This window comes from Theropithecus gelada, chromosome 15 (genome assembly GCF_003255815.1).
Source record: "Theropithecus gelada isolate Dixy chromosome 15, Tgel_1.0, whole genome shotgun sequence".
Taxonomy (NCBI): domain Eukaryota; kingdom Metazoa; phylum Chordata; class Mammalia; order Primates; family Cercopithecidae; genus Theropithecus; species Theropithecus gelada.
The window spans coordinates 97,145,853-97,172,873 of NC_037683.1; the positions used below are offsets into that span (position 1 = coordinate 97,145,853).

General features: G+C 37.3%; 1 protein-coding gene across 2 annotated transcripts in view; it reads right to left on the reverse strand.

Annotated features, from left to right (window-relative positions):
• Window positions 1-27,021, reverse strand: part of GKAP1 (G kinase anchoring protein 1) — a 93,918-nt gene that overhangs the window by 7,750 nt on the left and 59,147 nt on the right. Inside the window, exons 10-12 of one of the 2 annotated variants that reach the window (XM_025359488.1) lie at window positions 22,773-22,925; window positions 6,673-6,774; window positions 1,418-1,481 (exon numbers count right to left, since the gene is read on the reverse strand). In XM_025359488.1, coding sequence (XP_025215273.1) covers window positions 1,418-1,481; window positions 6,673-6,774; window positions 22,773-22,925 — 319 coding nt within the window. The remainder of the gene's footprint in view (window positions 1-1,417; window positions 1,482-6,672; window positions 6,775-22,772; window positions 22,926-27,021) is intronic. The other variant, XM_025359489.1, reaches the window with a different exon arrangement.

Consider the following 27,021-nt stretch of genomic DNA (forward strand, 5'->3'; position numbering starts at 1 on the left):
ACAGATAGGGAACCCACGGATATGGAGGGCTGACTGTACCTTCACAGCTGAAAACAATTTTTGGTATTTTTTCATTTTTCAAGGTGAATTTCACAATTTCTTAAGAGCTATACAATATTCACAGGAGCTATCTTTGGAGTTTCATTAGCATTTATTAATAGGAAAATTGTTGATTACATTTCATTTTGTCTATTCAGAGAAAGATTTTCTCCTTTATGTCTTAATCTCTGTTTCTTTTATGGTTTATAATTTCCTTTGCCTAAGTCTCATATTTAAAAATTAACATATATTTCCTTTTTTTATTATGAATGGAAAATTTTCATAAAACTTTCAGGATAAATGTCGCTAGGTATATACATACTGAGAAATGCAACTGATTTGGTGGGCTTTTGTATATCAGCTTCACTAGTCTTATAATCTGTAATCATTTTTTGAATTGATTTCCTTGGCTTCCTGCCGGTAACCTCTTGTCAAAAGTTTACAGAGTAGCAGCAAAAGTATGAAGAGCAGTGGCAAGGGGAGAAGGAAAGAAGAAAACAGAAAAGAAAACCTAAAGTGATGACAGGCTGCCTCCTTCAAGAGCTGAAAAGCAGAATCCTAAGCAAATGTTAGGCTTGTTTTCCCTCTAAATATAGTTCAGTAAGCTATAAGAATTGAATTTTAAGAGTTTCTTTTACCCGAATAGTTATAAACTGGTATAAAAGTAAGGTGCTGTAAGAGTGATCTAATAATAACTTTATGAGCAACTATCCAGTTTCTTTTTTTTTTTCTTTTTAGACAGTCTCGCTCTGCTCCCCAGGCTGCAAGTACAGCGGTGCAATCTCGACTCACTGCAACCTCTGCCTCCTGGGTTCACAATTCTCGTGCCTCAGTTTCCCAAGTAGCTGGGATTACAGATGTGCACCACCACGTCTGGCTACTTTTTATATTTTTAGTAGAGACGGGGTTTCACCATGTTGGCCAGTCTGGTCTCAAACTCTTGGCCTCAAGTGATCTGCCCACCTTGGCCTCCCAAAGTGCTAGGATTACAGATGAGCCACCATTCCTGGCCAACTCTCTAGCTTGTATCACTCTGGGAAGCCTTTCTACTTTATTGAGTCCCTTTTTCAATTTTTTTTATTGGCACATAATAATCATATATATTTATGGGGTGCATGTGATATTTTGATACAGGTATACAAAGTGTACTGATCAAATAGGTATTTAAGATATCCAGTAATTCAAACATTTATCATTTCTTTGTGTTGAGGGCACTTCAAATCTTCTAGGCATTTTGAAATATACAAATTATTAACTATAGTAACCCTATTGTGCTACCAAACACTTTTGCTGAGTTGGTAAATCACACATTTGAAAAAATACCTTCAGATATTATTTAAGATAAACTTTTAATTACAAAAACATAAAATCCACTTACTTTCACCTTCCTGAAGCATTTTCAATAATTGTGCATTTCTTGCCTTTACTTCCTTATACTTTGCCTAATAGTCAAAGAAAAAAGATTTAGTTTTTTTTTTAAGTAAGTGATATAATAATTACTTACTGTCAACTTACAGAGCTCTGAATTCTAGGCTTGCTCAAAGATATAATTATTTTTGAAACAAACAGGATGGAGGAAAATGTATTCGGAACTATCTACAACTTAAATTAAATCCCTGGCACAATAATATATATCAATATTGTATGTGATTGAAAATTAAAGAAGAGAAGGAGAAAAGTGGAGAAAACTCAATTTTCCTAAAGAATCTTCTTTTCTTCCTCAGATAAAACCCTTATACAATTCAAAATAATTTAAATGAAAACCAAAAGGAAAATGAGCCACAGTTCTAAAGCAGTACTGTCCGGCAATACACTAGGACTTTCTACATCTGCTCTGTATTTGCCGCTGTCCAATATGCGACTACTGAAAGAACACTAGCAATGTGGCTGGTGTGACTGAGAAAAATTAATTTTTAAACTTTAAATTTAAAATGCAATAGACTTGTAGTGGACACTGGATTTTATAGGGCAGTTCTATACCTTCTCAGTTGAGGATTCACTAATCATTTGTTACTTCACTGACTAAATAATCACTGTTACAATTTTTGGTTGGCATGAATTAGTACTTTATCCAAATATCTTTCAATTCTTTTTCAATTTCTTTTTCCAGATGGCTTCTTCTCACATTACATGATGATACAAGTATACATTTATGAACAAGAAGGATTGTGTTCCCACATTCGCATCCATATTTTAGGCAATTTTACCCCATGCTACCCTTATTCAACACATCTTATAACACTCTCTGTATCACTTATTTATTTATTTATTTTTTGAGATGGAGTCTTGCTTTGCCACCCACGATGGAGTGCAATAGCGCTATCTCAGCTCACTGCAACCTTCGCCTCCTGGGTTCAAGCGATTTTCCTGCCTCAGCCTCCCTAGCAGCTGGTACTACAGGTGTGCACCACCATGTCTGGCTGATTTTTGTATTTTTAGTAGAGATGGGGTTTCACCATGTAGGCCAAGCTGGTCTTGAACTCCTGGCCTCAAGTGATCCACCCACCTTGGTCTCCCAAAGTGCTGGGATTACAGGCATGAGGCCACTGCGCCCAGGCCTGAATCATTTATAAAGATTTAATACATTAATACATTAGAGAAAACAATGCATTTAACATATATAGAAAAACAAAAACCTAAAGAAAACATTAATATAAAAAAATCATTTTTTCCTCTCAACATATACATAGATATGTATAGTAGTTACCAGATTCAAATCTTTTTTAAAAAACAAATTAAAAAGTGTTTTAAGTCCAACAAAGATGGCTTTTACTAAATATTACTCTGTCCATTAAATCGCTGATAAGTAAATAATGTTTACTGAATAATACTGCAGTCAATACAATAAAACAAAGTAAGCGCTGTACTAAATATAAAGGTAGGAGGACTGCTGAGAAGCTCAGAAATGAACAAGGGAGACCAGTCAAATGGAAACATAAAAATATAATGGGGGAAAACACATATACTCAACTACAACTATATTTGCTATGAATATAGAAATAGTCATTGTGAATATGAAACTACACTCACTACGAAATTCCCAGCCTCAGGGCTTCAACCTATGTTAGTATTTCACCAAACTATCTCTGGCTCAAGCCTTTGTTCAAGGTCCAGATCAGTCTTCATGGAGGTACCTCTTACTCAAGGTTTAGGGTCTAAAATATCTCACAAAGCAAAAATTGCAAATCAGCATGATTACCTGTGACAATTGTTTGCACTGCTTAAAAACTGCATATATAAAAATATAAATGTATAAAATACCACTAACATACAGCTTATAATAAAGAGCACATATGAAATACATAACATTTTTGCTAGTATATTTAATTTCATGACAGAAAGCATACAAAGTTGATAAAATTAAATACACATGTATTGCTGCTGCGCTGTGTCTAAAAAAAGTAGCCATTTAAAACGCAACATGTCCAAAATGAAATCTATTAGTTCCCATTCCCCAAACCAGTTAAAGATGTGTTTAGGCCGGGCGCGGTGGCTCACGCCTGTAATCCCAGCACTTTGGGAGGCCGAGGCGGGCGGATCACAAGGTCAGGAGATCGAGACCATGGTGAAACCCCGTCTGTACTAAAAATACAAAAAATTAGCCGGGCGCGGTGGCAGGTGCCTGTAGTCCCAGCTACTTGGGAGGCTGAGGCAGGAGAATGGCAGGAACCCGGGAGGCGGAGCTTGCAGTGAGCCGAGATCGCGCCACTGCACTCCAGCCAGGGGGACAGAGCAAGACTCCGTCTCAAAAAAAAAAAAAAAAAAAAAAAAGATGTGTTTAAAACGCAACATGTCCAAAATGAAATCTATTAGTTCCCATTCCCCAAACCAGTTAAAGATGTGCTCCTCCTCTTACACTCTATACTTATCCATTGTTTTAGCAGGCTGTCTTCACTCCAAGCCTCAGCAACATGCATTATCATCCCAAGTATCTTCCCAATACCATCCCACAGCAGCTGCGTCATTTTACATTCCCACCAGCAGTGAACAGGTTCCAATTTCTTGACATCCTTGCCAGCACTTGTTATGTATACATTTTATTTTAAACCACAAATCTTAACTCCTCCCTTAGGCTTTTTAAAAAATCGATTTTTAAATCTATTATTCATCTCAAGTATTATTTTTTGACTAATATTAACTCACATAAAAATTACTTATTCAATGCCTGTAACGTGCCAGGTACCTAATAATCATCATGTCACTTCCCTTCTAAAGATTTTTAATGCTATCTTATTTTATTTTATTTTATTGAGATGGAGTCTTGCTCTGTCACCCAGGCTGCAGTGCATGGCATTATCTTAGCTCACTGCAACCTCCGCCTTCCAGGTTCAAGCAATTCTCCTGCCTCAGCCTTCCATGTAGCTGGGACTACAGGTACGCGCCACCACGCCTGGCTAATGTTTTGCATTTTTAGTAGAGACGAGGTTTCACCGTGTTAACCAGGATGGTGTTGATCTCCTGACCTCGTGATCCGCCCGCCCCGGCCTCCCAAAGTGCTGGAATTACAGGTGTGAGCCACCGTGCCCGGCCTAATAACCTCTCTAAAATCCAAATGCCTTCGAATTCTGACCCCAACTCATACCTGCAATCTCAACTTCTAGTTTCCCATTTCTCTGAATGTCAGCCACAATGTACTTTCCATCATATTCCCATGCTTTTGTACACACAATTCTCTCTACCTGGAAAAATCATCTTTTCTATGAGATCCTTACCAATTTTTGATAGCAGCAACTCATTCATTCCTCTGTCTGTTCTTCTGGAGCACTCTGTCATATCCTACACTGTACTGCAACTATTTACATGTTTATCTTCCCCCATTAATCTATAAGCTTCTTGTTAACTCATCTTTGTATTCCCTGTGCCTAGTACAACAAAAACGAAGGGAAATGTAAATGAAAAGCTAAGGTAAATGAGTGGGTGCAGTCAAAAAAAGTTTTAGTAGGGATGATTCTTAAAGGCATGAGTAGAAGAAGGAGGTACATGTAAGAACCATCAGGGCTGGAACTTGATTTATTTTTTTTCACTACCACATACACAGGGTGCAAAAAGTATCTGGCACATTATAGGCACTCAATAAATAATTGTTGAGTGAACTCATATTAGTCAAAAAAGAATGATACTTGATATGAATAACAGATTTAAAAAATTGTTTTTTAAAAAAAAACCTAAGGGGAGAGGTAAGATTTATAGTTAAAAATACATTGTATACATCACAAGTGCTGGAAAGGATGTGGAGAAACTGGAACCATCGTTCACTCCTGGTGGGAAGGTAAAATGACGCGGGTGCCATGGAAAAGTTTGGCAGTTCCTCGAAAAGTTAAATGTGGAATTATATAGTCCAGCAATTCCACTCTTAGGTGTGTACATACCCAAAAGAACTGAAAGCAAGGACTCAGATACTTATGCACCAGTAAACAAAATATATACACACAATGAAAAATTATTCAGCTATAATAAGGGATGAAATTCTGACACATGCTACAACGTGGATGAACCTTAAAAACATTATGCTAGGCCAGGTACGGTGGCTCACACCTATAATCCCAACACCTTGAGAGGCCGAGGCGAGCGGATCACGAGGTCAGGAGTTTGAGACCAGCCTGGTCAACACAGTGAAACCCCGTCTCTACTGAAAATGCAAAAATTAGCCAGGCATGGTGGTGCACGTCTGTAGTCCCAGCTACTTGGGAGGCTGAGGCAGGAGAATTGCTTGAACCTGGGAGGCGGAGGTTGTGGTGAGCCAAGATTGTGCCACTGCACTCCAGCCTGGGCAGCAGAGCAAGACTGTCTCACGAAACAAACAAACAAAAAAACACATTATGCTAAGTGAATATGCCACACATAAGAGGATAAACACTGTATGATTCCACTTACATGAGGTACCTAGAATGGGCAAATTCATAGAAATTAGAGGTTACCGGGGTGTGGAAAATGAGAATGGGGAGTTCTCTGTGGGTAAGAGTTTCTGCCTGGGATGATGAAAAAGTTCTGGAAATAGACAGTGGTGATGATTACACAATGCTGTGTAAAGATACTTAATGCCCCACTGAATTATACAGTTTAAATGGTTATATGTATTTTATAACAACAAAAATACATTTTATACTATGTGTAAACTATACCACAATAAAGTTGATTTTTAAAAAACAAAATATGACCAGGCATGGTGGCTCATGCCCTGTAATCCCAGCACTTTAGGAAGCTGGGGTGGGCAGATCTCTTGAGGCCAGGAGTTCGTGGATAGACTGGCCAACACGGTGAAACACTGTCTCTACTAAAAACACAAAAATTAGCCAGGTATGGTGGCTCATGCCTATAATCCTAGCTACTCAGGAGCCTGAGGCAGGAGAATTGCTTGAACCAAGGCAGAGGTTGTACTGAGCTGAGATCATGCCATTGCACTCCAGCCTGGGCAACAGAATGAGACTCAAAAAACAACAACAACAACAACAACAATAAATAAATAACTAAATAATCATTCAGATTTTAAACCATTAATCAAAGAGTTTAAGAACATAAAAAATAGAATGACTATTCCCATGAATTGCATATTAAACATATTTACATATAAGAAAAACAAAATGTGAAAATGTATAGAATTATTTTCTTTAGCAACAGTAAATGGACACAAACCTCCCACTGAGTGATTACATTTTTCAGCTTCTGGATTTCAGCATCTTTCCTTTCTAGCTCTAACTTTAGTCTTTCAATTCTTCCATCTTTCAGAACCACTTCCTGAAAAGAGAGAAACAACATTTTAGGACTTTGATTATTCTGCTAATCCTGGTTTATAATATTCCTTTGTGAAAAGTTTAAGAGGAAAAATTCTGACCGTAATTTTCTGAGGCCATCTTATGCTGTTGACTACATTTCCATTTTCACTCAATTATATAATCTTAATATATACAATGCAAGCAAGGAAGTATTTATAATTAACCCAAACATACTGACAAACAATATCAGGGCTTTCAAAGGATATTTCTATCCTGGAACAAACATATTAAAAAGTGCTCTGTGACAAGTTGTTGTTATTAGTCTATCTTAAAAATTCAAAAATTCAAAAAATGACTAAAAATACAAAATAAATAAAAAATATAAAAACTAAAATAAATAGCTTTTCTCTATATTAGCAATTAACAGGTAGAAGACATAACCAGAAAAATAATTTCCTCACAACAGCAAGAAAACCTAACCAGAACAATAACACTAAGAAGTGATTAGGACCAACACTAAGAAAATTATAAAATCTTGAAAATGACACAAAGTATGGTTTTTAAATAGGAAGGCTACAGGTTACTTTGTAAGTTCAATTAACATTTCAATAGAAATTCCAATAGGATGTTGTTCTTTGGAACTTATAAAGATAGTAAAGACTTCATCTGGGAGAATTCAGGATGGAAGCAAAACAAAAAGTTAATTTGATGAAGAAAGATTTGCCTATCAATTATATAAGGCAAAATAAATAAAATCATGGCACCTAGGTTGACAGAACAATGTACCAGAAAACAAAGTCCAGAAAGAGACTTGAGATATAAGAATTTATTGTAAGTAAGGATGATACTTTTAAAAAGTGAGAAAATGCTGAATTACAGAATAATGGTAGGTTATAGGACAAATGGCTAACTGGGAAAAATCAGGTTAAATCGCTGTCATCTTGCACCATATACCAAAATAAACAAATTTAGTGTAAAAAAAATCACCCCAAAGTCATACTTTTGATGAGAATATAAATGGTTCTGTTTATCTAAGGAGTAATGTGGCAACATCAACGTAGTACTCTACAAATACTCACTGAGCATCTAACTTCTAGGAGCTGGGTACACCATGGTGAACCGAACCGAAAAGATTTTGTGCTTCTTTTCTAGATTAGTAAAGCTCTTTAAAGTGGTGACACTTAAATTGAATCTTGTGTGATAGGTAGGAATTGGCTAAGTAAAAAGGGGAAGTGAGAGCTTTCCAGGTAGAAAGAACAGTATGTTTAAAGGCCTTGCAGGAAGGAAGGGCCTGGAGAATCTGAAGAAAAAAATAAGCCAGTATGGTAAGATAGTGAGGGGGAAGATGATCCAAGATGACTTTGGAAAAGCCAGTAGAGATCTGATCCTGGAGGACCTTGTAAGCCATAAGAACAGTCTGCACATTACTCTGAATAAAACAGAAAGCAGTGAAGGAGGACTGCTAGGTTAGATTTGATTGTGTGAGACTTATGTTTGTAAAGGATCCCTTTTCATGCTGTGTGGAAATGAAATGGAGTGAGGTAAGACAGGTAGAAAGATCCTTTAATAGCTACTATAACCCCAGGTCAAATAAGATTATGCTTTGGATTAGGGTGAAAGCAGTATAAATAGAGAGAAGTATATTTGAGAAATAATTTGGAGGTAGCATTTGATGAAAGGTTGAAAGAATGTGGCAGGTGAGGAAGAAGATGGACACTACAATCTAAGTTTCTAGTTTAAGTAATGAGGTGAGTAGGTCAAAATTAGAAATATACTACTATTAAGTTCCAGAATCTCACTTTTAGGAATTTATCTCCAAAAGATAAATGAGGTAGCGACGTATCTATGAAAAGTGTTCATTGTAGATTTATCACAACACAAAACTGGACATCAATTTAAATGTCAAACAATAGGATATAGGTTAAATATATAGTAAATTCAAAAACTGAAAACTAAGTCACTGAAAATGCTGATATAGAGCTATAAAATAATATCTTCATGATTCCAAAATTGTAGTGTGTGCAAAGAAAAAATTCTGGAAGAACATACACCAAAACTTTAAATTATAACTGTGTGAACATGGGATTATGAAAGATTTTACTTTATTGTTTAAAATTTCCTTTTATCGAAATTATTTTATACTGAGTAAATAATCATGGAATAATACTGTTTTACTTTTGAATAAAAATAAACCATTATGTATTTTTAGAAATCTTGATGAATATGATTATCTTTGAATAAGAAGCCCTTCTGAAATTGACATTAAAAAAGAGGAAAAATGGAAAAGATTCATAGATGTGATTTGATGAAAGATCTAAAAAAAAAAAAAAAAAAAACACTAACAAAATAAAAAGGTAAAGGAAAAACAGAAAATGCAACCAATATGATAGACATATGACCAACAAACATGAAAAAAAGTACAATCTTGCTAGTAAGCAAATCCAGGTTTTATCAAACTAGTACTTTTTTTTCCTTCTTCTTGAGACAAAGTTCTCGATCTTATCTCCCAGGCTAGAGTACAGTGGTGTGATCTCAGCTCACTGCAACCTCGCCTCCCAGGTTCAAGCAATTCTCCTGCCTCAGTCTCCCAAGTAGCTGGGATTACAGGTGCCTGCCACCACTCCTGGCTAATTTTTGTATTTTTAGTAGAGACAGGGTTTCACCATGTTGGCCAGGCTGGTCTTGAACTCTTGATCTCAGGCGATCCACCTGCCTCGGCCTCCCAAAGTGCTGGGATTACAGGCGTGACCCACCGCACCAGGCCAAACTGGTACATTAAAAAATTTTTTTTTCTTAGTATAAGTAATTGGAGGCAATTTACCTATAAACTGAATTATTCCATGTATAAGAATTAATGTCCCAGGCACAGTGGCTCACGCCTGTAATCTCAGCACTTTGGGAGGCAGAGGTGAGCAGATCACCTGAGGTCGGGAGTTCGAGACCAGCCTGGCCAACATGGTGACCCTCTACTAAAAATACACAAACTAGCTGGGGGTGGTGGCACATGCCTGTAATCCCAGCTACTCGAGAGGCTGAGGCACAGGGATGGCTTGAACCTGAAAGGCAAAGGTTGCAGTGCGCTGAGATTTCGCCACTGCACTCCACCCTGGGCGACAGAGTGAGACTCCATCTCAAAAAAAAAAAAAAATTAAAAAAAAAAAAATCAATGTCCTGAAATGCTCACCATTTGCGTTTAACTGAAAAAGTGGTCCATCTAACAGTTTCTGCATTGATGAGGGAAAAAGTATATATCCATAGAAAAGTAAGACCACACCAAAATATCAGTACCCTACCTAGCTGTTTTCTCTAGGTGAATGAGATTAGGGTCATTTTTCTCCCACTACAACTGAAAATTGGGGATGATAATGATATCCACCAACTTCATAGTTAGTTGTTAATAATCAAATGAGATCATACATTTTAAGTACTTAACACAGTGCCTGGCATATACATAGCAAACCCTCAAATATTTATTTTTGCCATTATCATTTCTTCATTTTACTTATCGGTAGTTCCCAAAATTTCTACAAGAGATACTACTTTTTAAAACAAAGTCGTATTGTTTTAATGTATACTCATTTTTAATGAAGTCCTACATTTCAATAAAAACCTTTTAAAAAGTATCTTCTAAGTAAAAAATATTATACTAAAATGAGGATGAAAAGATGTACAAGATAAAGCTTATGCCTACAAGGGATCTGTAATCTATTAAAAATGACAGGGAAAATGTGTGATGTGAAATGTGCCATAAGAAAAACAAAATGCTATGGGGTATAGAAAAAGGAAAATTATATCCAGGTTTTCTGTGTCTCGGGTTTGGGGTTCGGCTGAGGCAGTGAGAGAGAGCTTCTGGCAGGAGATGGCATGTGAAATGAATGAAATGAACCTTGAATAAAGCTGGGACGCACCCAGCATTCTGTGACAGGAGTGGTCTGCTCCAGCTAGAAGAAAAATTGGAAGAGTACGAACAGCTAAAGATAATTAAGGATATCCTGTATAACAAGGTTTTCAAACTTATTTGACAGTGCCCTATGATAGGAATGTTTTACATAGACACACAGACACATGCACACATAGAAACAACTTTCACAAAATACAAATAGGTGTCACATACTCTGACATTTTCTCCTTTCCCATTTTTTGGTAGCAACCTACTAAACTGATTTTAGGACCTACTGAATGGGTTGGGAAACTCAGTTTGAAAAGCATAGCCTAAGGACTTTAGGTGTCAGGTCAAGGGTCAAGGACACTGTACTTAATTCAACAGACACTGAAGTTTAAGGGCACAGCATGGCATGATGGAAGTAATGATTTATAAAAAGGCATTTGTTAGCAGGGTGTAACACATCTGGCATTAAAGGCAAGAAGCATGAAGATTGGTTAGATTACTGAAATAATGCCAGTAAGAGATAATGAGAGGCTAAATTAGAGAATGTTGGTAAGAATGGAAACAAAGACAGATCTGAAAAACATTTCAAAGATTTAAAACTCTAAAAATCTTGAAAAACAGAAAAGTGAAAAACAACAACAACAACAACAAAAAAAAACCACACACACTGTAGAATCTGGATACCTAGGTAAAATGAGGAAACCAAAAACTGAAATGACAGAAGTCAAGCCAAATGCTTGGTGTGGAGAGGAAGATGATGAGCCTGGGTTTGAACACAGTGAGAGTAAGGTATGCATCAAACAACAGGATGGAATATGCCACAAAGATAATTAATAAAACAGAGCCCCAAAGGCCACAAGAGGGGACGGGATCAGGGATGACTGATCTACCTAGTGCTGGTGCAGTTGTGGAGAAATTAGTAAGCTCACATCCTGCTGCTAGAAGACAGTATGTTGAATGCACCAAGAGTAACACAGAGGCTTATATCCTTTGATTCAATTACTATCTAAAACAATCTACTCCAAGGAAACAATTCACCAAAAAATTAAATGTATGATCAGTGAATATCAAGCCATCAATTCTAAACAATGTTCAATAATAGGGCAAGTACTAAGCAACTTACAGCATGTTGATTTGGCAGGATATAACACCTGGTTTACAAAAGGGGTTAGAAAACTAGATTCATTATTGTTATAATTATTTTAAAATACCTATGCATCTAGGCATTTTCCTAGAAAAACACTATTAACAAATGAAACTAGGCTGGGCATGGTGGCTCATGCCTATAATCTCAGTAATTTGTGAGGCTGAGGTGGGCAGATCACTTGAGGTCAGGAGTTCGAGACCAGCCTGGCCAACATAGCAAAACCCAGTCTCTAGTTAAAAAAAAAAAAAAAAAAAAAAAAAAAACAAAAATTAGCTGGGTGTGGTGGTGCATGCCAGTAATCCCAGCTACTTGGGAGGGTGAGGCAGAAGCATTGCTTGAACCCAGGAGGTGAAGGTTGTACTGAGCCAAAATAGTGCTACAGAACTCCCGCCAGGTGACAGAGTGAGACTCCGTCTCCAAAAAAAAAAAAAGAAACTAAATGTCATGTTAAGAATGACAGACTTAGGGTTGATTTACTTTTCACCTTTAAAAATGCCTAGTATATCAATGTATGCACAGTTAAAAAGGATTTTAACCTTGGAAAGCAGAAGAGTTTTCTTTCTCTGAGAAAGAAGCACAATGGGTAGAGGAAAGAGGTATACACAGAAAGAGAAGTGGATAATTCTTTAAATGGCATGAATCCTCTTTCCTCTCCTTTACACTTAATGAAATGCTATGAAAAAATTCTAATTTTTTCACTTAGGAAAAACTTCACATATGCAAAAGAATTTTATGTATGACACATTAGGTAAAAAGAAAAATAAACCAAAAAGCAGATTAAGAATTTGAACATTACCAATACCTTACCAATACCATATGCCTCTCTCCAATCATACCCCTTTTCCCTCCTCTCCTGAGGATATCCATGATTACAGATTATGTCATTCTTTTCCTTTCTTAAAGTCTTTTACTACACGTATATGAAGCCCTGAATAATGTATTACATTTCTATTTTTAATTTTTATTTATTTTTTTGAGACAGGGTCTTGCTTCAATGACCAGGTTGAAAGACAGTGGTATGATCACAGCTCCCTGCAGCCTTGACTTAACAGGTTCAATCAATCCTCCCACCTCAGTCTTCTGAGTAGCTGAGACTACAGGTGCATGCCAACACACCTGGATAATTTTTTTTTTTTTTTTGTAGAGACAGGGCTATTTAAAAAAATTTATATGAATGTCATCAAATTATTATTTGGTGACCTGTGTTTTTCATTAAATGCTATGCTCCTGATATGCATCCATGTTGCTATGTATAACTACAACTTACTCACTTCTCTTATTCTTTTGCTATTACAAACAACTGAGTTTTGAACACTTTTTTTGGACATGTCTTCAAGGTTTAATCTAGGCATAGAATTTCTAGACCATAACGTCATGCCCATTATCTTCAACTTTAAAAGTGAATATCAAATTGTTTTCCAAAATGGTTATACCAATTTACATTCCCACTAGTGGTATGTTAATGCTGTTCTATATCCTTACTAATAATTAGTAGTGTTTACCTTCCTTCGGTTTTTCCCTAGGCACTGCAGTGAAATTAATATTACTGTAATAAACTTTGCTTTCTGCTCAAAAACCTTCAAAAATTCTTTAATGTCTGCTGACTAAATTATAAACCAGCCTTTAAATTCGCTACAATCTTTTCCAACTTAACTTACCAAATTTATATTACATTCCTCTATAAACCTTCTATTTTAATGAAACTGGTTTATACTTCATTACCTCCATACTTTTACTCAAGGCATCCCAGTTTCTTCATCATCTCTGCATGTTCAAATTCTATTGTCTTTATAGAATGGTTGAATGGATTAATAAATAAGACCCAGGCCGGGCGCGGTGGCTCAAGCCTGTAATCCCAGCACTTTGGGAGGCCGAGACGGGTGGATCACGAGGTCAGGAGATCGAGACCATCCTGGCTAACACAATGAAACCCCGTCTCTACTAAAAATACAAAAAAATTAGCCGGGCGTGGTGGCGGCGCCTGTAGTCCCAGCTACTTGGGAGGCTGAGGCAGGAGAATGGCGTGAACCCGGGAGGCGGAGCTTGCAGTGAGCCGAGATCGCGCCACTGCACTCCAGCCTGGGCGACAGAGCGAGACTCCGCCTCAAAAAAAATAAATAAATAAATAAATAAATAAATAAATAAATAAGACCCAATGATCTGTTGCCTACAAGAAACACATTTCACCTATGAAGACATACATAGAGAGAAAATAAAGGGAAGAAAAAAGATATTCCATGCCAAGGGAAACCAAAAAAGAGCAGAAGTAGCTATATTAACATCAGACAAAATAGATTTCAAGACAAGAACTATAAGAAGAAACAAAGAAGGTCACTATATAAAGATAAAGGGGTCAGTTCAGCAAGAGGACATAACAATTTTAAATACATATACACCCAACACTGGAGCACTCAGATAAATAAAGCAAATATTATTAGAGCTAAAGAGAGAGATGGGCCCCAATACAATAATAGCTGGTGATTTCAACACTCCATTTTCAGCACTGGACAGATCTTCTAGAAACAAAATCAGCAAAGAAACACTGGACTTAATCTGCACTATAAACCAAAAGGACCAATAGATATTGACAGAACTTTTCATCCAACAGCTGCAGAACACATATTATTTTCTTCAACACACAGATAATTCTGAAGGATAGACCCTATGTTAGGTCACAAAACAAGTCCTAAAACATTTTTTAAAATTGAAATAATATCAAGCGTCTTTTCTGACCGCAATGAAATAAAACTACAAATCAAGGACAAAAGGAATTTTAGAAACTATACAAATACACGGAAATTAAACAATATCCTCCTGAATGATCAGTGGCTCAACAAAGAAATTACGAAGGAAACTGAAACATTTCTTGAAACAAATGATAATGGAAAAAACACACCAAAAGCTATGGGACACAATAAAGGCAATACTAAGAGGAAAATTTATAGCTATAAGTGCCTACATCAAAAAAGAAGAAAAACTTCAAATAACCTAACAATTAATGTTAAAGAACTAGAAAAGCAAGAGCAAACCAAACACAAAATTTGAAGAAAAGAAATAATAAATATCAGAGCAGAAATAAACGAAACTAAAATAAAATCAATATAAAAGAAAGAAATGAAACTGAAATGAAGAATCCAAAAGTTGATTTTTTGAAAAATTAAACAAAATTGAAAAAAATTTAAAAATTAAAACAAAAAACAAAAGAAAAATTAAAATTGACAAACCTTTAACCATATCAAGAAAAAGAGAAGTTCCAAATAAAACAGAGATTGAAAAAAGGGACATTACAACTAATACTACAGAAATTCAAAGGATCATTAGTGGCTACTATGAGCAACTATATGCCAATAAATTGAAAAATCTAGAGGAAATGGACAAATTCCTAGACACATACAACCTACCAAGATTGAACCATGAAGAAACCCAAAATCTGAACAGACCAATAATAAGATTGAAGCCATAATAAAAAGTCTTCCAATAAGGAAAAGCCCAGGAACCAATGGCTTTACTGCTGAGTTCTACCAAACACTTAAGGAATTAATACCAATCCTACTCAAACTATTTTGAGAAAAGACGAGGAGGGAATACTTCCAAACTCCTTCTATGAGGCCCTGATACCAAAACCAGACAAAGAAACATCAAAAAAAGAAAACTAGAGGCCAATATCTGATGAATATCGATGCAAAAAACCCTGAAAAAAATACTGAATTCAACAACAGATTGAAACAGAATGAAGGGCAAAAACCACGTGATCATTTCAATTGATGCTGAAAAAGCATTTGATAAAATTCAACATCCCTTCATGATAAAAACCGTCAAAAAACTGGGTATAGAAGGAACATACCTCAACATAAAAAAAGCCATACACAATAAACCCACAGCAAGTAATATACTGGATGGGGAAAAACTGAAAGCCTTTCCTCTAAGATCTGGAACAAGACAAAGATGCCCACTTTCACCCTGTTATTCACTGTAGTACAGGAAGTCCTAGCTAGAGCAATCAAACAAGAGAAAGAAATAAAGGGCATCTAAATTGGAAAGGAAGAAGTCAAATTATTCTTGTTTGCAGATGATATCACTTTATATTTGGAAAAATCTAAAGGCTCCACAAAAAAACTATTAGAACTGATAAACTTAGTAAAGTGGCAGGATACAAAATCAACCTTGAAAAATCAGCAGCATTTCTACAGGCCACAGAGAACAATCCGAAAAAAAAATCAAAAAATGTAATCCCATTTACAATAGCCATAAATAAAAGTAAATACCTAGGAATTAACCAAACAAGATCTCTATAATGAAATCTATAAAACACCGATTAATGAAACTGAAGAAGAGATGACAAAATGGAAAGATATTCCATGTTCATGGGTTAGAAGAATCAATATTGTTAAAATGTCCATACCACCCAAAGCAATCTACAGATTCAATGTAATCCCTATCAAAATACCAATGACATTCTTCTCAGAAATAGAAAAAACAATCCTAAAATATACATGAAACCACAAAAGACACAGAATAGCCAAAGATACCCTAAGCAAAAGAAGAAAACTGAAAGAATCATGTTACCTGACTTCAAATTATACTACAGAGTTATAGTAACCAAATACCAAGGTACTGGCATAAACATACACACACACATAGACCACTGGAACAGAACAGAGAACCCAGAAACAAATCCACACACCTACAGTGAACTCATTTTTGGCAAAGGTGTCAAGAACATACACTGGGGAAAAATGTCTATTCAATAAATGGCACTAGGAAAATTGGATATCCATATGCAGAAGAATGAAACTAGACAAAAACCAAATAAAGCTGGAGTTGCCACATGATCCCACAATCCTGCTGGGTATATACCCAAAAGAAAGGAAATCAGTATACTGAAGAGATATCTGCACTCCCATGTTTATCACAGCACTGTTTATAATAGCCAAGATTTGGAAGCAACCTAAGTGTACATCAACACATGAATGAATAAAGAAAATGTGGTATTTATACATGATGGAGTACTCTTTATCCATAAAAAAATTGTTATTTGCAACAACATGGGTGGAACTGGAGGTCATACGCTAAGTGAAATAAGCCAGGCACAGAAAGGCAAACATCACATGTTTTCACTTACTTGTGAGATCTAAAATTCAGAACAACTGAACCAATGGAGTTACAAAGTAGAAGGATGGTTATTAGAGGCTGGGAAAGGCAGCAAGGGGGTGGGCAGGAGGTGAGGATAGTTAATCTGTACTAAAAAATTAGAAAGAATGAATAAGACCTAATATGTGATAGCACAACAGGGTGACTATAGTCAATAATTTAATTGTACATTTAAAAATAACTAAAATAGCATAATTGGATTGTTTGTAACACAAAGGATAAATGCTTACAAGATGTGCTTATGTAAGCATTGCATGCCTGTATCAAAATATCTCCTGGAACCCATAAATATATATACCTACTATGTAGCCACAAAAAATAATTACAAAAAAAAAAAACGCAAAGAAAACCCAAATCCTACTCTAAGTTCCTAATTCAAATGCTATTTTCTCCTCACAAAGCTATCTCTGATCCCCTTTCCTGTGAATTACTATAGCATTTTAACAGTGTACCTTTTCTGGGGCTTACCATTTTTTGCCTGTACAAAAATAATTATCTATTAAGTACATACTGGTGGAAAACATGTTCTGCTAAACATTTTAAATCATAATCTGTAACTTCCCTAATAGTGTAAGAATGGCAGGTAATTTCATCCCAATGTAATACAATTGATAAAACTGTTTGATTTCAAAGTTTGTTCTCTTTCCACTATGTCACACTATCACTTCGGTTTTATATCATACTGCTACTTAATTATTTAAACGTGTTAATATCAAGTTATATACCCAACTTCTTTCTATAAAGGCCTTGAGGAACCTAATTATGTGCTGAAATATACAAATATCATTCCTTCTATCCAAAAATGATCTCAGGTGGCTTTAAAATTCAAGAAGATACTACAAAGGGGAAAATCATAATGAAAAAGGAAAACCATAATCAATGAAAAAGGAAGAAGTGAATACACTAACCGTAAATGTTAATTAACATGATTGCTTGGTGATATGGTTTGGCTCTGCCCCCACCCAAATCTCATCTTGAATTATAATAATCCCCAAGTGTCAAGGTGGAACCAGGTGGAGAGGGCGGTTTCCCCCATACTGTTCTTCGGTTAGTGAGTTCTCATGAGATCTGATGGTTTTATAAGGGGCTTCCCCTCTTTGCTCAGCACTCATTCTCTCTTCTGCCATCCTGTGAAGAGGTGCCTCACACCATGATTGTAAGCCTCCTGAGGCCTCCCTAGCCACACAGAACTTTGAGTCAAACCTCTTTTCTTTATAAATTACCCAATCTCGGGTATTTCTTCACAGCAGTATGTGAACGGACTAATACAGTAAATTGGTACCACAGAGAGTCAGGGGCTGCTATAAAGATACCTGAAAATGTGGATGTGACTTTGGAACTGGGTAACAGGCAGAGGCTGGAACACTTTGGAGGGTTTAGAAGACAGGAAAATGTGGGAAAATCTGGAACTTCCTAGAGACTTGTTGAATAACAATGAAGTCCAGGCTGAGGTGGTCTCAGATGTAGATGAGTAACTTGTTGGGAACTGGAGTAAAGGTCATTCTTGCTACGCTTTAGCAAAGAAACTGGTGGCTTTTTGCCGCTGCCCTAGAGATCTGTGTAACTTTGAGCTTCAGAGAGGTGATTTAGGGTACCTGGTAAAAGAAATTTCTAAGCAGCAGAGCATTCAAGAGGTGTCAGAGGCCGGGCGCGGTGGCTCAAGCCTGTAATCCCAGCACTTTGGGAGGCCGAGACGGGCGGATCACGAGGTCAGGAGATCGAGACCATCCTGGCGAACACGGTGAAACCCCGTCTCTACTAAAAAATACAAAAAACTAGCCGGGCGAGGTGGCGGGCGCCTGTAGTCCCGGCTACTCGGGAGGCTGAGGCAGGAGAATGGCGTGAACCCTGGAGGCGGAGCTTGCAGTGAGCTGAGATCGGGCCACCGCACTCCAGCCTGGGCGGCAGAGCGAGACTCCGTCTCAAAAAAAAAAAAAAAAAAAAAAAGAGGTGTCAGAACATAAAAGTTCAGAAAATTTGCAGCCTGACAATGCAGTAGAAAAGAAAAATCTATTTTCTGGGTAGAAATTCAAATCCACTGCACAAGTAAGGAGGAGCCAAATGCTCATCACCAAGACAATGGGGAAAATTTCTCCAGGGCATGTCAGAGACCTTCACAGAAGCCCCTCCCATCACAGGCCTGGAAGCCTAGGAGGGAAAATTGGTTTTCTGGGCTGGGTCCAGGGCCCCTATGCTGTGTGCAGCCTACAGACTTGGTGCCGTGTGTGCCAGCTGCTCCAGCCGTGGCTAAATGGGGACAAGGTACAGCTCAGGCTTTTGCTTCAGAAGGTGCAAGCCCCAAGTCTTGGCAGCTTCTACATGATGTTGGTCCTGTGGGTGCACAGAAGAACTGAGGTTTGGGAACCGCTGCCTAGATTTCAAAGGATGTATGGAAACTCCTGGATGTCCAGGTAGAGGTGTGCTACAGGGGCAGAGCCCTCACGGAGAACCTCTGCTAGGGCAGTGTGGAAGGGAAATGTGGGGTAAGAGCCCCCCCACAGAGTCCCTACTGGGGCACTGCCTAGCAGAGCTATGAGAAGAGGGCCACTGTCCTCCAGACCCCAGAATGGTAGATCCATCGACGGTTTGCACTGGAAAAACCACAGGCACTCAATGCCATCCGTGAAAGCAGTCAGTTAGTGGGGGTTGTACCCTGCAAAGCCACAGGGACAGAGCTACCCAACGCCGCGGGGGCCTATCACTTGCATCAGAAAGACCTGGATGTGAAATGTGGAGTCAAAGGAGATCATTTTAGAACTTTAAGATTTAATGACTGCCCTATTGGATTCCAGACTTGCATGGGGCCTGTAGCCCATTTTGGCCAGTTTCTCCAATTTGGAATGGGCGTATTTACCCAATGCCCGTACTCCCACTATATCTAGGAAATAACTAACTTACTTTTGAGTTTACAGGCTCAGAGGCAGAAGGGACTTGCCTTGTCTCAGATGAAACTTTAGAGTTGGACTTTTGGGTTAATCCTGGAATGAGTTAAGACTTTGGAAGACTTTTGGGAAGGCATGATTGTGTTTTGAAATGTGAGGACATGAGACTTGGGAGGGGCCTGGGGCAGAATGATATGGTTGGCTGGGCCCATGTGTCAAAGGCGGGACCAGGTGGGAGATAACTGAATTACAGGGATGGTTTCCCCCATACTGTTCTTGTGATAGTGAGTGAATACTCATGAGATCTAATGGTCTATAAGGGGCTTCCCCCTTCACTTGGCACTCATTCTCTCTCCTACCACCCTGTGAAGAGGTGCTTTCCACCATGATTGTAAGTTTCCTCAGGCCTCCCCAGCCAAGTGAACTGTGAGTCAATTAAACCTCTTTCCTTTATAAATTACCCAGTCTTGGCTATTTCTTCATAGCAGCATGAGAATGGACTAACATGCTTGGATTGCACATAAAATTTGGAAGCCGAGGAAAGATAAGAAAACATTAAATTTAATTCAGTGCCAGAAAGAACCGCATGAGTACATCAGGGTAGGCAAGGATTTCCCACTACTAAGTTGAGAATAGATTTTCCATAAGAAATAGTGTTATTTATAAACAAATCTTATTGCTGCTTTAGAGTAAAAAGTTCTTAAAGCTTCTCCTGTATACCATATAACACAAACATTAATAGATGGTGTTAATTTGCTATATGACTGAATTTACCAGTCTTTGCGGTAAACAAAGAGATAACATCCATTGAAGAGAGGAAAAGATGGAAAACAGATGGGAACCAGATTCCGAATTTGGAATGGCTATTGTAGGAATCTGTCAAAGTTAGAAAGAGATCAATCAAAGGACCATTAAGAAGAAATGAAACTACGGCAAAAGTTACATAGCACTGATTTTCAGATAACATTAGCAGTGTTTTAAAAAATACTTTTTAAACACCTGGTGGCCGGAGAATTAAAATAGGCAAGGTAGACAATATTGTGAGAGCCAATGCTACATACTGGCAAGAAAAGAATCACAGAAAAATTAAGGAAGTAAGGGTAAAGTGTTCATGGGGACATTACTGAAATTACTACAAGTTTCAAGCTGGGAGAATTGATGGATTGGAGGTCAATATAGGGTAAAGAACAGGTTCATAGTTAAGACGAAATAAGAGACTAGTGGTTATGGTGAGAAAAATAAATGCAGACATAGAGGTCTGAGAGGTAACACACTTTCTCTGTATGATGGAATTTAAGATGTGGCAGTGAGGATCTTGGAGTACGTCTCACCTCTTCCTGGTCCCATATAACCAGGACCAGGGTATGAGGACAGAAAGCATTTTTTTCTCCTTCAGATAATATATTTTGGGTAACACTGGCATGTAGCAGAGGCTGGCAACTTTTTCTGTAAAGGGTCCAACAACAAACATCTTAGACTTTATGGGTTTTATACAGTCTCTGTCACATATTTTTTGTTGTTGTTGTTGGAGTCTTGCTCTGTTATTCAGGCTAGGGCGCAGCGGTGTGATCATGGCTCACTGCAATCTCCACCTCCTGGGTTCAAATGATTCTCCTGCCTCAGCCTTCCAAGTAGCTGGGACTACAGGCGCCCACCACAACACTCGATTATTTTTTTATTTTTAGTACAGACAGGGTTTCACCACGTTGGCCAGGCTGGTCTCGAACTCCTGACCTCAAGTGATCTGCCTGCCTCAGTCTCCCAAAAGTGCTGGGATTACAGGCATGAGCCACAGCACCCAGCCATATTCTCTCTTTTCTAATTTTTAAAATTATTTAATTTTGAAACACAGTCTTGCTCTGTCACTCAGGCTGGAGTCCAGAGGCACGATCTTGGCTCACTGCAACCCCACCTCCTGGGTTCAAGCAATTCTCATGTCTCAGCCTACCAAGTAGCTGAGATTATAGGCATGTGCCACCATGCCTGGTTAATTTTTGTATTTTTAGTGGAGATGAGGTTTTGCTGTGTTGGCCAGGTTGGTCTTGAACTCCTGGTCTCAAGTGATCTGTCTGCTTTAGCCTCCCAAGCTGCTGGGATTACAGGTATGAGCCACTGTGCCAGGCTCTTTTCTCTTTTTAAAATACTATTTTGAAAATATGAATGCCATTCTTAGCTTACAGTCCTTGTAATAACAGACCACTGACCAGATTTGATTCATGGGCTATAGCTTACTCTGTTGTAGAGGATAAAATTCTAACTTCTTAGTTTCACAGAAAAGACATTTCTGACATAAATCCAATCTATTTCTCCAGTCATGTCATCCCAGACTTGCTTAACCATAAACTTTTTAGTTGCAGAATTTTTCAGTTTCCTAAATATTTAGTCTAGGGCCTTTTATATTTCAGGACGTCTGTTCTTGCAGCTCCCTTAGACCCAAAGTCTTTCTCTATTTCTCAGCTTATACAGTTCCTCACTATCCATACTCCACCCCAAATGTCACTTTTTATATAACCATCACAATTCACCCAAGCAGTGATCAATTACCTTCACTATTCAAAACCTCTTTTTTATTGTTCATATCTCCCTTAAAGTCTTCGTTTGTGCTGAATGATGATCCTTTTACAGGTCTACCTCTCCACATCCCCACAACTCTGAGTATCTAAGGGAAGGAAGGTCTTATCCATCTTCACGTTTCCACTCACTCCTATGAGTGCCTAACAGTACATGGCTTATGGCACATGCTCAGCAAATAGTCATCAACGAATGAACTAGTTCATATAGTATAAGTATACTTCATACTTTCTAATATAAATATTTGAGTGATAATTACTAAGATCACATCCTAAACTACTACTTTACACAATAATTTGATTCCACTGCTTACTTGTTTAAAAAATAAAAATTACATTTCAATTTACTGTGATTTTAAGAGAATTTTCTACTTTACATGCCTGGTTGTGTTCATGAGCTGTACAATTATCTGTTCCATTATATTCTGTAAGCTGTTCTCTTCGTTTTTCTCTAATAAGAATTTTATGAACATCATCTTCCAGTCTATTGAAGAATCCTCCATCATGTGATAAAGTCTGAGAAGAACTCAATTCCTGTCAAAAATGAATTATGATTTACTATCATTCAACATGCATTGTTATGCATTTAATACACCTAGTCAACCACTAGAAGGGATACGCATTTGGTACACCTAGTCAAGCACTAGAAGGATTAAAAAAAAGAAAGAAAAATGACAGCTAAGAGACAATCAACCACTTGGTCCTTCTCCATCTCCAGAAGATAAAACAGTAGAGACACATTTGGAAATTTCCTTTCATCGTATTTTTTGGACTTAGATATTGCTTTTTAAATTTCTGTTATTTATATACTGAACAACTCACCCATTTAATGTGTACAAGACAGTGGTTTTTTAATATATTCAGAGTTGTACAACCATCACCCCAATCAACTGTATGACAATTCCATCACCCCAAAAAGAAACTGTACCCATTAGCAGTCACTCCCCATTTCCTCCTAATACCTGCTGCCTGCCCCAGGCAACACTAATCTATTTACTGTCTCTATAGATTCGCCTATTATGGACATTTTGTATATATGGAATAACCCAATATGTGAACCTTTGACTGGCTTCTCTGACTTAGCAAAATATTTTCAAGATTCATTCATATTATGGCTTGTAGCAGCACTTCATTCCTTTTTATTGCCGAATATCTCATCCTACATTTTATTTCTCCATTCACTGGTTGATAGACATTCAGGTTGTTGCTACTTTTTGGTTATTATGAATTATGCTGCTATAATATTCATGCACAACATTTTGCATGGACATATTTTCAATTCTCTTGGGTATATACCTAAGAGTAGAACTGCTGGTGACTCTATGTTTAACCTTTTGAGATATCACTAGATAATTTTCCAAAGCAGTCCATCATTTTACAATCCCATCAGCAGTCTAGCGGGTTGCAATTTATCCGCATTCTTATCAACACTTGTTCTGCCTTTTTCATGATAGCCACTGGGTGTGAAGTGCTGTCTCACTGGGGTTTTCAGTTGCATTTCCCTGACAGCGAATGGTGCTGAACATCCCTTTTGTGTGCTTATTGGAGATTTGTATATCTTTTTGGAGAAATGTCTTCTTAGATCCTTTGCCCATTTTTAACTGGGTTACTTGTTTTTTTGAGTTGTAACAGTTCTTTATATATTCTACATGTCTATATCTTATTGAATATGATCTGCAATCATTTACTCTCATTTCGTGGGTTGTCTTGGCATATTCTTGATGGTATTCTTTGTATCACAGAAGTTTTTAAAGTTGATGAAATCCAATTTTATCCAAGAAACCACTGCCCAACTCAAAAATTTACTTCTATATTTTCTTCTAAAAGTTTTATAGATTTAGCTCATGTGTTTAGTTCTGTGATCCATTTTGAGTTAATTTTTGTACACGGTGTGAAGAAAGGGTCGAAATTCACTCTTCTGCATGACGATATCTAGCATCATGCGTTGAGAAGACTATTCTTTTGCCCTTTTAACTGTGTTGGGACTCTTGTCCAAAATCAATAGTTTGTTTCTGAACTCCTAATCTTATTCTACCAATCTGTAAATGTCTATTCTTATGCCAGTACCACACTGTCTTGATTATCATAGCTTTATGTTGCTCAATCTTTTACATTGCTTTTTTTTTTTTTTGAGACGGATTTTCACTCTTGTTGCCCAGGCTGGAGAGCAATGGCATGATCTTGGCTCACTGCAACCTCTACCTCCTGGGTTCAAGCAATTCTCCCACCTCAGCCTCCTGAGTAGCTGGTATCATAGGCATGTACGTCCAGCTAATTTGTATTTTTAGTAGAGACAGGGTTTCACCATGTTGGCCAGGCTGGTCTCGAACTCCTGACCTCAGGTGATCTGCCCGCCTTGGCCTCCCAAAGTGCTGGGATTACAGGCATGAGTCACTATGCCCAGCCTTACATTGCATTTTAAAATAATTTTTATATAAATTCTACATGCCAATAGAAGATTTGTACAAGATAAGATTTTTTATCACTGTCTATCCAATTATATAATAGAAATTTTACATTCTCCAAGAGAAGGAGCATTTCCTCTTCGACATCCTGTTATGAAGACAGAGATTGAAGAAAATATTCCTTTCACTCATTGGTTTCACCTATGTCCCACATTCTCTCTCCCGATCTCGGCTCACTACAACCTTCACCACTCAGGTTCAAGCGATTCTTGTGCCTCAGCCTCCCAAGTAGCTGGGATTACAGGCACATGCCACCACTCCTGGCTATTTTTTTTTTTCCAGTAGAGATGGGGTTTCACCCCGTTGGCCAGTGGGTCTCAAATTCCCGACCTCAGATGATCCACCTGCCTCAGCCTCCCAAAGTGCTGGGATTACAGGTGTAAGCCACCATGCCTGACCCCACATTCTTGAGCTACAGTTGTTCACAATTTTACAATTTTCCCCTTCTCAATTGTATTTGTGGGCAAATGACCCCAAGGTTCCATAATTGTTCATACTTGTCACTTCATATTATCTTAGAAAGTAAAGTGTTTGAAAAAAAATTTATTTGTATATCAGTGCTTACTATATGAATGACATTAAAAATGATTGTACAACACTTTATATTTTGCAAAGCACTTAAACAAACATTACCTTATTTGAATTTCATAAACATCATGAGAAGTTGATAGAGCAAGTATTATTTCCCCACCAAGTAATTATGGCCTTAAGAATGCATGTGCAATTGCTAAGGGATACAGGTATAACTCTATGATTACTGCTTCATAAAATAGTTCCAGTATATTCTTGTAATATTCTATTTTACAGCAATAAATACAGAAATGCTAAAAACACTGCTGAGCTTCTGTGGAAGGAATAACATACTGCTACCAACTAATCAGCCTCTGGATTTCATATCACTAGAGATTATAATTCTAGCCAATGTCCCTGTTTGTTGATAGTTGCTCCTATTACCATCATGCCTATCACAAAGGGTATTCTGTCTCTTAAGTATTTTTGAGTGAGGCACGAAGTTTCTTTCTGATCTAGAGATGGGATTTTTTTCAAAAGATTTATTGATAAAAAAACTATAGGAGGGAGAAAAGCAAAAATAAATCAACTACTACATCCCACACATATCAGAAAAAAAGATAAAAATACGGCAAACGTAAGAATATGAAATATTTAACTTAATAAGTCTAGTCAATTCAATTTCAGTTTAATTCAAATTCTGCACACCTATTTGGTACCAAGCATACAATGAACAAGACACTACGGTGCTTATATAAGTATAGACATACAGATCAATGGAACGGAATTGAGGATCTAGAGATGAGCCTTCATATCTATGATCAAATTTACTTTTTAAAAAGGTGTCAAGGTATTTTATTAAGGATATAAGAGTGTTGTGCTGGGAGAAGTGTCTATGCACATGCCAAAAGGTAAATTTGGACTTTCTTCACAATTCACAAAAATTAACTCAAAATATGGATCACAGACTTGAAAGGAAGAACTAAAACCATAAAGCCTCTAGAATAAATCATCATGGCTTGTGTTAGGCAAAGATTTATTTAATGAACACAAAAGGCACAATTCATAAAGTGACAAACTAGACTTGATAACAATTTAAAATTTTTGTGCTTCAAAACACACAACTAAAAAACCAAAAAGACATCCCCAAAATATGTACGTCTATTATGTATCAATAAAAAATTAAAAAGAAAAGGCAAGGCACAGCCTGGAAGAAAGTATTTGCAAATCATGTATCTAACAGCGGATTTGTTTCCAGACACATAAGGAAATCATACAAATCAATAAGAAAACACACAAAAATGAACAAAAAATTTGAATAGATATTTCAAGAAGATATAAGAATGGCTGATAAGCATATGAAAAGATGTCTGAAATCACCAGTTATTAGGAACATGCAAATTAAAACTACAATGAAATACATTACATACCCACTAGAATGGCTATAATCAAAACAAGAGATAATACCAAGTGTTGACAAGGATGCACAGGAACTAGAACTCTCATATATTGCTGGGGGGAGTGGAAAATGGTAGTCATTTTGAAAAACAATTTGACAGACTCTTCAAAAGTTAGACATAAATTCACCATACAACCCAGCCATTTCACTCCTAAGTAACCACCTAAGAGAAATTAAAACATATCCACACACAGAC